The following is a 15,374-nucleotide window of genomic DNA, read 5'->3' as shown; positions in this document are numbered from 1 at the left end:
TCAAAAATCGGACAGCATTGTGATATCTTTTATGAGATACCAAGCTGATATCATTTAACTGATGACATAAGGTTAACATTTTCAAGAAACTTAAGTAAGACTCTTCAATGAGATATCTTAAAGACCTCTTTTAGTAGACGTCTCTGGTAAATGTTACCATTTTGACATCATTTTCAAGATATCTAAATGTTTTCTTAAAAAAGTTCTCTTAAAGTTTTCATTCTGACAAGCGTGTTGTCTGGGTTGTTAAGTGCGAACCTTTTGTATCGCATGAAAACCAAACATGTGTTTTTTAATTGAAAAAAGTAAAAGTTTGTTATCATTTTGCACAAGTTTCTCGTTAAAATCTTGCTAATATTAATTCAGATTCTTAAAGTTCATTCTTTTCTAAGCAATTCAAAACAGCTTGAAAAAACAAATAATTTAACAATAACTCGCTTTATTCAAGACGGATTGTCAAATTTTTTTTTACCCGAGCATGTTCTCAAAAAATTTTACTGTTAGTGTCCGATGCCGCACCATATATGATTAAAGCTGGCCAAAATTTAAAAATATTTTATGAAAATTTAATCCACGTCACTTGCTTAGCTCGAAGTCTCAATCGCGTAGCTAAAGAAATTAGGAATCAATTTCCACTAATTAATGATATGATTAAAAACGTAAAAAAAAATATTTTTAGAAGCTTCTCTACGGGTTCAATTTTACAAAGAACAACTTTCCAATACTCCACTTCCTCCTGAAGCTATAATAACAAGATGGGGTACATGATTGTTGGCAGCTCTTTTTTATGCAGATAATTATAATCCCGTAATGAATGTTATTCTTGCTCTTACGGAATCGGATTCAAACATTGCAATTGAAAATTGTATAAAATTATTTAAGAAATCCGAAATTCAACAACAACTTGGATTTATTAAAAGCAATTATGTTTTGTGACAAAAATAATTGAGAAATTGGAAAAAGAAGGAATGAGCTTGTCAGAATCAATTAAATTAATTGAAGAGTTCGAAACTTCATGTAAAAATGTTAATGGAAATATCGGGGCGACAATTTTTACAAAATTAAACGACGTTTTGAAAAAAAAAATAGATTACAAGCTATTAACTAAAGTTAACAAAATTTTGAAAAGCGAAATAATTACTGATAGTAACGACATAAATTTTCTTACTCCTCAATTAATTAGTAACCTTAAATATGCCCCAATAACATCTGTAAATGTTGAACGCTCTTTTTCAATTTTTAAATATATGTTTTCAGATAGAAGACACAGATTTCTTTTGGAAAATTTTGAAAAACATTTAATAATATATTGTTTTAACTCTTACACACAATAAAAAAATTGTATTTTTATATTTCATAAGTATAAGTCAGTTTAAATATAAGTTTATATGTACAAATAGTTTGTATTTTTAAATATCGTCATTATTCATTTTGTATTTGTAAAATATATTATTTGATTAAAGCTTCTTTATTTCCTATTTTACGTTGCATCTGTTCCTAAAGATTTGAAATATAAAAATACCCAATTAAATAAAATATTTATAAATATATATCTGCATATTCTTTGCAAATTTTAACAAATTTTTGCATATTTTTGACATATATTTGTAAAAATCCGTGCATATACAGGGTGTAAAAGAAAAAGATAACGATGAGAGAACTTGATGTGGCAAATATTATAATACACGTATAAAAAAACTCAATTTGAGAATCAATCGTGAATTTTAGGATAATTTTTTATCAATGTTTTCGTTATCAAAGATTTAACAGTACGATACAATTCGATAAGAAACAAAGTTAGAATTGTATGATACTGTAAATAAGATATTTAAGAAAAAGAAAGAATCTATCGTGAATGTACCAAAAATTTTAATTAATTTACTATATTCATAATTATGTCATTTGTCATGAATGTGTGTAACGACGCGAGTCATGGCGCGGTGCGGTGGGACGCGAGAGCGGCCATTGATGCGAGTCTAGACGCGGTGCGGTGAGACGTGGGAGCAGCGAAGCACAGAGCGGCGCGACTCTCCCTCTTCCCCCCGGCCGCCGGCGCCAATACTCGAGACAGTGGGCCGTGCTACGGCTCGAGCGGCTCGAGCTCTTCCTTCCGCGCGCTCTCATTCGCACAATTAAAAAAATTTATATCTCGATTATTGGTAAACCAAACCCAAACAATATTGGGTATTTATGTTTGTCTCGATCCCTTCTACCTCTTTACAAGCATTGGCGTGGGTGCTCAGGGACACCCTGTATATGCGCATATATTTTAAATTTTTTGTGCATATAATCCGAAGTTTATTGATAACTGTTTTCGAAATACAGATTTTGAAATAATCTCGTGTTAAAAATTAGCAAGTGAATTTCAGGTCTTGAATAACAAATCGCAAAAGTTATGTTTTGTTTTGAAGAAAAAAAACTTTTTTTTATACAGAATTATCTTTACTGAAAATCAGATTTTGATTTAAAACGTTTTGATTTCGAATATAAAATGCCGCAGCATTTAATTGAAGTTCAACATGCGCAAATTGTTGCCCTTTTACAAGAAGGAAATACGGTATGTTGCGGAAAAAATGCAAATTCCTCGTTCTACAATTTTCCGTGCTCGGAAAAATTTCCAAGAAAGAGGAAGATTTGATCGTCGTGAAGGTTCTGGTCAGAGACGAATTACTACACCTAGAGAAGACCGTCAAATCTTGGAAGAATTTTTGACGTAATTATCAGAAATCATTTACACAAGGCAGGTCTGCATTCACGCAGCAGAGTTTGACTTTTAGCGCTAACTCAACAACACCGTCAACTGTTTCATCCTCCTATGAACTTAATGGGACGATGGCTCAGATATCTGGAGAGACCACCAACTAATTTCCACGACCTGTCTACTGATAGAACTACTAATGCGAATTTTGAATGAAATACCGCAACGAGAAATCCAAGCATGCATCAACATAAAAGACCATTTGCAACAAGTCATTAGACAATGAGGAAGAAACACCATTATTAAACAAACACATGCCCATAGACATGTACACAACATACACATACTCAACATAAAAAATAAAAATTTCATTTAAAAAATCGGTCCTTTTCAGGGTCACTTGATATGCAAAATCCAACCGTCAACCTCCACGTAGTGTATATTGGGTCATTCTGATGACGACAGTATGATTGAGTTAAACACGAATAAAATTAATGTGCAATATATTGATATCATTTCAATAAATGGTATCCAAAAAACTGTATTTATTCGCTAAAATACTCTAAAATACAGTGCTAATTTCAAACTCGTGCATAATCAACAAAAAACATCGTATTGACATGTATTTTTTCTTAAATTGCTTAGTAAAGAATACGCTTTAAAAATCTGGATTAATATTAGCAAGATTTTAACGAAAAACTTGTGAAAAATGATAACAAACTTTTACTTTTTTCAATAAAAAATACATATGTTTGTTTTTCATACATGGTTTTCATATGATATAAAAAGGTCACACTTAACAAGTTAAACTTTCGCCTAAGGATTCTTAAAGTAGAGTCTTTGCCCTTTAATTAAAAAAAAATTCATATAATTTGGATGATTTTTCGCAAAGTTATACGCCACTTTGAAACCCAGCTAACCATTTGCTGCCAAATTGTCAGCAGAGTGCTAAAAATTTCTTGCGGAATCAGATTGCCAAAACCATGGCCTACTGTGTCCTCGAGTGCGCCCAAATTGCAAGCAAAAATTGTTATCAAATCCTGATATCAAATTGGGTGCAACACCAGAGCAGACCTGTCACTAGCAATACAATGACAGATTCACGCAGCAAATTGAGAACAGATGTTGCAACGTAAACTCACAGCAGATTTACGCCAAATATGCAACAGATCTGTATTCATAAATGATGACAGATTTGTCGAATCTTTTCATTCCTTCTTTCATCACAGTTATAATTTTATTTGAGAATCGATGTAAGCAATCTCCTGAGAAGATTTATTAATTCAGGAGTAAAAACAGATTAAATAATTTACCCAACCCTCTCCTTAGCATCTAATATTTCCTATAGGAGGGTCTCAATTGACCTATCTATTTTCTCCCTTTATATCGCAGGTATATCATCTATTCTAGGTGCAATTAATTTCATTAAATTTCTTTGTAGTTAAATCTCACTCCCAAAAAAATGAAAATACTACCAGTTCTGTATCATAAAAGTATAATGTGGCGGTCTTCCGTCACATCGGACTCCTCCGCAGGTGCAGCGAAGGAAGATAATTTTTGTATACCTTAGTCGCGTTGCGAGTGGTCTTTATGTAGCGAGTTGACTGCATTTTACTCCCGAGAAAGTAAGCCGCCTATTGACGGTGCCGCACTTTTTATTGCCAATTTGACATTTCGACAGATCTGCTGCATTTCTGGTATCAATCTGTCGCGTACTTTGACACACAAATGTTGTTGCATTTCTACAGGCAATTTGCTGACATTGTTTTCACTTTGGTGTTTGTCGTCAATCTGTTATCAATACTTTCAATAAATCTGCTCGCAGTTCACTATTATTTTGTCATGTATTCTGATGACAGACGTTGCTAAATATTTGCTGAATATCTGCTAATAGTGTTTGCAATGACAAGATATGTTTCTCATTTGTCGCCTTTTTGGCAACAGAATCTGTTGCCAACATTTGTCACAGCAGAAATGGTTATAGGGGAAAGTTGCCTATAAATTCGGTCAGAAATTTTCTCCCGTTTTTTTTTGCGCCAGTGTATTATCCCTATTCAAAAAATTCAATAAAAATTGATAGAAACATATAGAAATTTGATAGAAAATTAATATAATTTTATCTAAATCTATAATTTAATCGGACACTAGATTTTATGCTAGATAGAAAAGTTATAAAATTCTATCGTTTTTTATCGTATCTGAATTAAACGATTAAAACTTTACCTGAATATGGATACTTTTCTATATGATCTTATCTTACTGAATCTAAAAATTACGATTTAATGTCTATATAAATTAATCGGCAATTGTCCCTATACATCTCTATCAAATACATATAGAATAATAATCGTTTTCTATCGTTGTGTATATAATAGGAGATATTTCAGAGAAGGAACAATTATTTCCTATTCGTAATTTTGCCGGACATAACATTTTTATCGTTTTTTATCGTATTTAACTTAAACGATTTAAACTTTATCTGAATATGTACTTTCCTATATGATTTTATCTGGTTATCTTACTGAATATAAAAATTACGATTTGAAGTCTATATAAATTAATCTGAAATTATCCCTATATGTTTCTATCAAATATATGTTATAGGACAATAATCATTTCTATTATTGTTTATATAATAAGAGATATTTCACAAAGGAAACAATTATTTCGTTATTTCGTCGGACATTCTATCGTTCAAACAAAGGGCTCGTTAATGCTAAGCAAAATTTATCGTATTATTTTTACTTATTCTATCGTTCTTTATCATGTTTGAATTAAACGCTTAAAACTTTATCTGAATATAGAATTATCCGAATAATTTATATAGACTTTAAATCATAATTTTTCTATTCAGTAAGATAACCAGATAAAATCACATAGGAAATCCAGACAACACGCATGTCTAAAAGACGTCTTTAAGACGTCTTAAAAAAGACATCTTTAAGACTTTACCAAAAGACGTCTTTATGACGTCTTATTTTAGACGTCTCTCTTAAGATGTCTAAAATACGTCTTTTTTAAAGATATCTTATTTGAGACGCCATTTAGACGTCTTTACGACGTCTTAGAAAAACGTTTTTAAGACGTCGAATGATGCACATAACCAAATCTGCCGTGTGATGCGATCAAGTTGATCGATGTGCTTATCCCGTATCAATTTTTTGAACTCTGGCACGTATCGCGTGTGTGTTGAAACGTTTTGTCCCGGTTTGCTGTGTAACGCAGCCGAGTGTGGATACGTTAATACAACACAATTTTTTAACTCTCGTACGTATCGCGTGTGTAGACTGTTATTGGAAATAATTAACCTTTCTGACAACGTTTCTGACAACAGTTTGACAATTAATAAACCGGATGATAATAGTGTTGCGCTTAAGTTGCTATAAAATGTGAGTGAATCCAGTATCTCTGTAAAATTCTATAATTTCCAATCACGAAAACATAAAATAAAATTGAAATATATAATATAAAATTTTTTATTCATAAAAAAAATTTTTTAATAATAAAATAAAAATAATAAAATATAAGTATAAAGTATTTTATTTAAAATAATTAAAAATAAAAAATAATAAACCTAGCTTTTGAAATCTCTGGCGGAAAAATTTTTCAAAAAAATTCTAAAGAATTATAAAAATTTACAAAAGTGTGTTTCAAATTTAGCATTTTTCTGTAAAAACTACAAAAAAATGCTCGAACACTTTTGTAAATTTTTGTAGTTTTTTAGAATTTTGTAGAAATTTTTTTGAAATGTCTAAAATAATTTTTATATAAGACAAAACGTCATAAATTTGACAAAAATAGAACGTCTATAAAACGTCATAAATAAAAAAAATTAGACGTCTTTCAGACGTCTTAAAAATGTCTTGAATCGGGTCATAAGACGTCTTAAAGACGTTTAAAAGACGCCTTTTTGATAGTTTTATAAGACGTCTTATAGAAATATTAGACGTCTTTAAGACGTCATAATGTTCTCTGGGAAAGTACCCACAATCAGATAAAGTTTTAATCGTTTAATTCGAATATGATAAAAAACAATAGAATGTTATGTCCGGCGAAATTACGAAATAATTGTTCCCTCCTTGAAATATCTCCTATCAAGAGACACGGTAGTAACTCGCGCCAAGTGAAAGCGCAGCGCGAGCCCGACCGTGCTCTTTACGCGAGTACACGACTTGCGAGCACTCGAGATTATCGGATTCTCAGAAACGGCTAAACGGATCGAGTTCTAACTAGGCTCAATCGAAAGATTGGGGTCGATTTATATAAAAAACTATTTTTATTTTTTCTCTACGTATCCTATAAGAGGAGATATCACGACGCAGAATCCAAATGTTATAAAGACAACGATAAAAAACGATTACACAGCTCCACAAAAAAAATCAAAATTTTGTTTGCGGGTACCTGACTCATCTTACTATATGTAATCGAGCATGCTGAAACCGAATCCGGAGTCCAAATGAGTGAGTCCCACATGCGCACAGTAACAAACAGACACAGACCAAACGGACACAGTAACAAATGTGCACAGACCAAATGCGCACGGACCAAATGCGCATTTGTTACTATGTCCGTTTTACTCAGCCTGCTGTGTCCGTTTATTACTATGCGCATCTGGGCTGCTCCCGTCCAAATAATTCCATCACGTCCGGTTTTTTCGTAACCTCAAAAAATAGGCTAAAAATCATACAATTCAATAAAAATCCAAACAAAACCCCATAATCATATATCCCATCAACCCCACAACCCCATAACCTTAAAACCCCATAACCCTTAAACCTCATAACCCAGTGAGAAAGAGACTTATGCGCGTTCAAGCAGTGAAAATCAATATGTTTGAAACAACTATGCCCTTTAACCCCTCAATCACGTAATCTTAAAACCCCATAATTCTAAAACCTTATAACCTCAAAAACTCCATGACCCTATAACCCCATAACTCCCACAGAACTTATTATACTACTGGAAGGAGAAAAGAACCCGTACAAGTGTATCCAAGAAGTGTCAAGTCATGTTCTACCTATCCTTGTTCTACCTATCGCACAGATGTTGGACACATTTTCGGCATACGGACGGTATACGCTATTGCCCTTCCAGTAGTATAAGTTCTACGCCTGAATCATTCTGAATCACCCTATATACATGCGTGAATGTGAACATATGTATATATTTTTGTAAATAAATAGTCTCTTGATTTATAATATTGTTGAAATTAATTGTTGAAATTGTTGAGATAAATTATATGGTCATTTCATACCACTTATTTTCCGGCATGTTGGATATCGTCCGCATTTATCTGTATAAGCAGTACAAGGATCCTCAGCCATCACACACATTTCATCGCTACGACAGCCAATATCTTTACAGGTTCTTCCGTATTCTGCAGGAATAAAGAAATAAAATATTTTTTCTTATAAATATTATAATTTTAATCAATAAAAAAATTATTTATAGTTACTGTTATAAGATGCCCCATCCGGAATAACGGCAATTATTAGCAAAGCTCCAAAAAAAAAATTAAACACGGAGCGTGAAAACATTTTTCTGGAACAAAAATGAATAAACTTTATAAATAAATAATATAAAAAGTTTGTAAGAATAATAAACTTTGAAAGATTACCTAGCTAAGACAACACTGTTATTTTTGCATAAATTGCTTAATATCTATTGGACTAAATATTACATACAAATTTATTAGATGCACATATATTTAAATCCTAACTTAAGTACCTATTTAATCGTTTTTAGTGCAAATTTTTCTATGAAAATCTTATTTTATTTTTTCATTTTCGTCAAATGTATTAATTTTTAAATGTTGTCGTGATTTACAAATCATTTAATTTAATTATATTATCTATATGTGTGTGTATATATTGTGGGTTTTTTCACGAGTGATCAAACGGAAAAGAATTTATCCGTCTCTCGTATGGATTTTGGCCATCTTACCAAACAAACAAGTTGGGCATCAGATGTGCACACCGGCGATATCAATTTGCAACACAAACTCCACGAATATCAGCCTTAATCCATTTGCGAGGGCCAGCCAGCTCTACTTAACAGCAGAGTGACAGAAATAGGGCGAAATAGGACATTTACCAGAATTAGGCGATAGGTCAAAAAAAGTATTACACACTCGGTTTAACAAAAAAAAGAACAATTTATTCAATCGGTTGGGTAACAAAAGAAAATAGTCAAGAAAAAATTTAAGGAAAGAAACTTATAAAAAAAGAAAAATATGACATATTTAAGTGATTTGCTTATGATCGTGTCTTGCAGGCGCTAGTGGAAAAAAACCTAAGACAACAAATAATTCCCGACGCAACTGGTGTGCAACTTTTACATGTCCAAGTGAACGGTGGGCATTTTTTCGTGTGCAAATATCTGGTGACCAAATTTTACGTGTGCATGTAACTGGTGTAAATTTTTAATAAAATTTCTTTTGTGTCCAAATACACAGTGTGCAAATGCACCGTAGTCATTTGAACCGTGCGCAAGATATCGTGTCCATTTGAACTGAGTGCACCGCTCCCCTTTAACATACTTATGCAACTTTTTGCCACTTTTCATTTACATTTAAGAAAATATTTAGTATATACATTAGACATCTTTCACGCGACCAAATGTAGCCTATCGACATATCTGAAGACGTTACGTCTAATGCGCGTTCTTTATAGTGAAATCCAGTCAAAACAATTTATTATTTAAATTAATATATAATAATAATAATAAATAATAAATAATTATAATTATAATTTTTTATATAAAAATGGCAAAATACGTTGAAAAGCAACTGTATACGTCATAACTGCTCGCTACCAACGCACTTCCTTTCGAGGTAGTGCATGGGTAGCGTTAGCGTTGATAGCGTTTGCGAACTTCACGAACAGTCTGATAGTAACGTAGCGTTCTCCCATATATACACAAGTATATATACACAAAGTTACATGTAACGTGCTTGTTAGTTGTAATTTCCCACTCAATAATATAATTGCAATATAACACACGTGTTATATTACAATTACATTGTTGAGTGGGAAATTACAACTAACAGATACGTTACATGTAACTTGGTGTTTGATGGGAAGTTTTTTCTCTTTTCATTGGTTTAACTTTAAGTCCAAAGCCTAATATTTCAACGGTTCTCTATTTTTCTTCAAAACATTAAGGCATACCCTGGCGGAAAAATTTTTACAAAATTCTAAAAAACTACAAAAATTTACAACAGTATTCCAATTTTAGTATTTTTTTGTAGTTTCTACAAAAGTGTCTCCCCGAGTATTCAGTATTTTTTTGTAGTTTCTACAAAAGTGGTGGGTTAAAAGTTAAAAACGTGCTAGATATGTATAAGACAAAAGTCAATATTAATGTTACAGACACGGAAACTGTATTCATAGGCTCTTAGAGATTTGATGGTAGCTCTCGTTACTCAACTTACAAAGTTACGCGTCGACATCTGAAAACATTCATTTTAACGATGAAAATATATTTGTAACAACTCTCATTCCGTTGCGATTATCGGTAGCTAACTTTATCTTTGGGAACAATCCCGCGTCGCAATCTGCAAGATTTTGTCGACATTAAGATAGAGTTTGATTAGAAATCAATTGATGTTCAAAAATAAAAACACGACATTGAGGAACAAATAAAAAATCTCCATGTCATTGATATACAATTGATGATATTTACCGCATTTGCATAAACCTTTATTTTTAACACTGATCGATGGTAAAGTATTAAATATCATCACTAATACAAAATCAATGCAGAAATGGAAATGGACAATAATATAAGTGGCATACCGGAAACATTTCAGCGTTTAGATGCGGAGGTAATCAGACCGCAAGAGGAATTAAAAAACTAACAATTAACAAAAAATATTTTTAAACAAACAATATATAAAAAGCAAAAATAAAAAAAATTTTTAATTAAAAAATTAAAAAACAATTAACAAAAAATAAAAAGGCAAAAACAAAAAAATAAAAAACAGATAAGGTCCGATAATGTCCTGCAACCTCCTCACGTGGATCTCGGAAACTACAGTTATGTAGGCTAATTGCGGGCAAATTTGATAAAATATTTGATTTAAATTTTTAATAACCCATTTTCATAAACATCCAACAACTTACATCTATTTGTATCACTTACATTTATTTGTACAAATTGACTTTTTTGCCCCTTTAATTCGTCAATTTGAATTTAAAATTTGAATAGCAAATTTGTAATTAGCAATCTCGGAAATCCTTGAAAGAATTTTCATCAAAGAACAACAAATTTTTGTATCGTTGGTTTCCCATTATAAATCCGCCATTTTTAATTTAAAAAATTGAATAGCATAGTCGTAATTAACTTCCTCGAAAACCTCTGATTAAAAATTTCCATTAAAATTGCCATGTATTTGCATTTCTCGTCCGCAATCGGATCCGCCATTTTGAATTTTTAGATTTTGACATCATATTTGTTATTAGCGACCTGTAAAACCCTTATATATTTAGTTTCATTGAAACGAACCAATTTTTATTAATTTCAGTCGCCATTAGATTCACCATTTTGAATTTTTAAATTTTGACATCATATTATTAGTGATCTCAAAAATTCTTATACAGGGTGTCCCAAAACATGTGAGTCAACGCTCGTAAAAAGGTGGAAGGGGTCGAAATGAACATAAAAGTCCAATATTGTCTTGGGTTCCCTTATGAAAAAGTAATACTGGTTTTAATACTGGAAAAAGTATTGGTGAAGTATATATATACTGGAGACAAATACTCAAAGTACTACTAAATTCAACCATACTGATCTTCGAAGTACTAACGTAGCTTGTACTTCGTCAGTATTCCTCAGTACTCTTCCAATACTCATTCACCATTCATTAAGTATTCTCTTTAATACTCATCCTAATACTCGTCTAGTACTCCTTTCAGAACTCATCCAGTACTCTTGTAGTACTTACATTAAATATTAACATAGTATAGACGCAGCACTACTAATGTAGTACTACCCAAGTAGAACAAAAGGGGATAACATCAAAATGATGTCATTTTGACATCTTTTATATGATTATTGGTTCTACTTGGATAGCATAGTATTCGTGTAGCAATAACTAAGCATATAATTAAACTACTCTGACATAGCACTCGCAAATATTTACATAAATATCGTAAACATTCATAAGTATTTTTATAATATTTACGATAAATATTTATGATTCATTTGTTCAATCTAAGATCACGAAAATATTTATGAAATATTTTGGTTAACATTTATAAAATATTCAAACAATTATTATAAATATTTTGCAAATATTTGATAAATATTGTGTGCTGTCTGGGAGTTAATCCGAATTCGTACTATAATTTTATATTTGCATTATAAATTTGCTTATAAATTTTTATACAGTGTTGTAAAACAACGTGTACAATTTTTTTATATTTGGACTTCACAAATGTTTTTAATTTATTATACAAAATATACTAAATAGATCTTAAAGTTAATTATTTAGTTTATTAAAATTTTGGTATTGCTTTTTAATTATATAAGATTAAATTATATAAACAAATATTTGAAAAGAATCAGATGGCATAAGTAATATATCATAAGAATATAGATACTGCCTTAAGTATTTATAAAATTAATGTTAAAAATTTTAGAGTACTGACGAGTGTTATATATCGTTTCCCGCGCTGATAGTACTTCAAGTATTAATCTGATAAAGTACTGATACCACTTCAATACTTTGAAGTACTAATGAATATTATTGCTTCTAGTACTGCCAGTACTGTAAGCACTAATAATAGGCACAATACTGACCATTCTGTAATATTCATAAGTATTAATATACTAATATTCTAAGTACTAATTCTAATACTTCCAATACTGATTACTCAGTACTGAGTACTGCCCAATCAGCAAGCAATATTTTTAATGTTTTTCAAATATTTATTTTTAATTATTTTTACATTTTTAATGTTTATTGTAGAAATAATATTTATTTAATATTTATTCAATATTTATTTTATATAAATTATTCATTTAAACAACGATTTAGAAAAATATTTATGAAATGTTTATTTAACGTTTATTTAATATTTAAAAATAATTAATTTTTTATTAAAAATAATAGTTAAAAAAAAATTATTTACGCAATATTTATTTAATGTTTATTTAATATTTATTTTATATTAAAAAAAATATCTAAAATAAAACTTAAAGAAATATTTATTTAATATTAATTTAATATTATATTTCAATCATTAATTATTTAAAATAATGATTTAGGACAAATATTTATATAATATTTAATTAATATTTATTTAATATATTGACTTATATTTAATAAATCGTTTAAAATAATATTTACGTAACATTATTATTTAATGTTTATGTAATATTTATTCATCTTTAAAATAATATTTAAAATAATACTTAAAATGTTTTTTAATATTAATATACCAATAATATTTATGTTACAATGATTAATCATTTGAAATAATAATTTAGGATAAATATCTATATAATGTTTAATTTATATTTATTTATATTAATTTAACAATTTAATATTAATTTAATTAATCGTTTAAAATAATATTTATATAACATTTATTCAATGTTTATGTAATAATTATTTTGCATTTAAAAAGTTGTTTAGAATATTTTAAAAAAGTATTTAAATTATGGTTGGGAAGCTTCACTAATTATGCAGCGTAAATCAAGTGTAAAGAGGAAGAAAAAGTCACAAAGCGTATAAATAAAACCTCTGAGGCACAGATTGAAACATCGGAACATAAAGAAAGTGGAAATTAAGATAACATTGCACTTATTGAAACAATATGGCATATTAACAATACTCAAAAATTATAAGAAATGACATTTATTTATTTTTTTACGAACAGAGCAAAAATAGATCTTTTCATATTTCACATACTATTTCGCATATGTGAAAATCAGTAAAAAATTGTAATACTTTATATTTATTTATAAAAATATAAGTTAACTATACATGTTTCATCCTTCTGACAACATCTATTGAAATAATGTATATCCAAATATGTATGCGTTAACATGAAGTATTCATGGATCATCACGAAGCATTAGGATGCGTACGATCTTCGAAGTCAAGCAACGTCGGGAGTGGTTGACACTTGGATGGGTGACCGTTTTTTCAGGCATAGAAATTAAATATGTTCTAACAGGTACTGTGACTTGGCTGAAACATGTATAGTCTTCTCCTCTTTAGAAAATTATCGTAGAAATTTATTAGATTGATGAGGTTACGTTCAATTTATAAAATTATTTAATAATGCAATCAATTTTTGCTTTTGTTGTAAATATGTTTAGTAAATATTTAAAAAATTATTTACCAAATATTAAAAAAATATTGTTCAAACATAAAAAAAAACGTTTTTTAATTTAAAAAAAGGAACTTATCTCATTATTTTTAACGTTTTTAGAAATGTTTTTTAAAATGTTTTTAAATACTAACTAATTAAAAACATTTTCTTAATATTGTTTTGCTAATTGGGTGAGTGCTAGTACTACTTTTCGTAAAGGTTAGGTCCACCAATAATCGAGATATTAACGTATGGAGTCTGCAAATAATCTAATTAATTTCTATCGTAATTGTGAACAGTAAATTAATGAAAGCTTATCATACATTCACGATAGATTAGTTTTTTCGTGTTATGACTCGAGCGGATCGAGCTCTTCCCTCGGCGCGCTCTCATTTACATAATTTGAAAAATAAATACCTCGATTATTAATGGACCTAACACAAGACCTAACCCAAGATTGGACTTTTATGTTCATCTCGATCCCTTCTACCTTTTTACTAGCGTTGACCCACATGTTTTAAGACACCCTGTATATAAAGTTTTATTAAAATCCGCCAAAAATCTTGACTTTTGGCCACTTTTTCTTCTGGCCCACTATGGGATGTGAGGATATAAAGTAAAAAGTAAATTTATATTTTTAAAATCTAACGTGGAAATTAATGCTCTTTAGCAGTAATACGTTTCCAGCAAACACAAAGTTACATTTAACGTGCTTGTTGTAATTTCCCACTCAATAATATAATTGTAATATAACACATGTGTTATATTACAATACATTGTGAGTGGGAAAATTACAACTACAGGCACGTTACATGAACTTGGTGTTTGGTGGGTTTGCTATAATGTTTACAATAAGTATTTGTACTAATAAAAAAGTTAAAATAAGGCAAAACGGATATTATAATAAAATATATTTGATGATATGACAAATACTGATAAATAATAGATATGCTATAATAGATAAAGATAATGTAAAAAATTAATAATCAAAGTAATAGTTACAATGAATTATTTGTTAACAAAAATGGTTACCGCTAATGTATTATTTATTGTAACCATTACAGAATACCTTATCATTTTATTTCAAAATAAATTATCAAATGTGTAGTTTACACGCATTCATTGAACTAAGTTTCCAGCGTTATATTTTCAACATAATAGTTAATATGGATGTTACTCTCAACTTGAGAATAATACTCAAACTAACTCAAACTCTCTTGTAAATAGTATTGAATTAAATCTAAAATTGGAAATTATGCTCAAGTTGAGGGTTACATTATTGTGAGTATCCGAAATAACACTCAGAAGAATTAGTATTATTTCAGTATTTTTTCAGTGTTTTTTTTTTTCGTAAA

The 15,374-nt window shown here is 29.7% G+C and overlaps 1 protein-coding gene across 2 annotated transcripts in view; it reads right to left on the bottom strand.

The window, feature by feature from the left end:
• Positions 1-8,279, bottom strand: part of LOC105831121 (prisilkin-39-like) — a 97,952-nt gene extending 89,673 nt beyond the window's left edge. For both annotated transcript variants that reach the window (XM_036291924.1, XM_036291930.1), the window contains exons 1-2: positions 8,154-8,279; positions 7,953-8,075 (exon numbers count right to left, since the gene is read on the bottom strand). In XM_036291924.1, coding sequence (XP_036147817.1) covers positions 7,953-8,075; positions 8,154-8,235 — 205 coding nt within the window. In that variant the 5' untranslated portion in view covers positions 8,236-8,279. The remainder of the gene's footprint in view (positions 1-7,952; positions 8,076-8,153) is intronic.
• Positions 8,280-15,374: the final 7,095 nt, after the last annotated feature.

The sequence above is a fragment of the Monomorium pharaonis genome, chromosome 1 (genome assembly GCF_013373865.1).
Source record: "Monomorium pharaonis isolate MP-MQ-018 chromosome 1, ASM1337386v2, whole genome shotgun sequence".
In the NCBI taxonomy this organism is placed as follows: Eukaryota; Metazoa; Arthropoda; class Insecta; order Hymenoptera; family Formicidae; genus Monomorium; species Monomorium pharaonis.
This window is presented reverse-complemented; position numbering and strand designations above follow the sequence as displayed.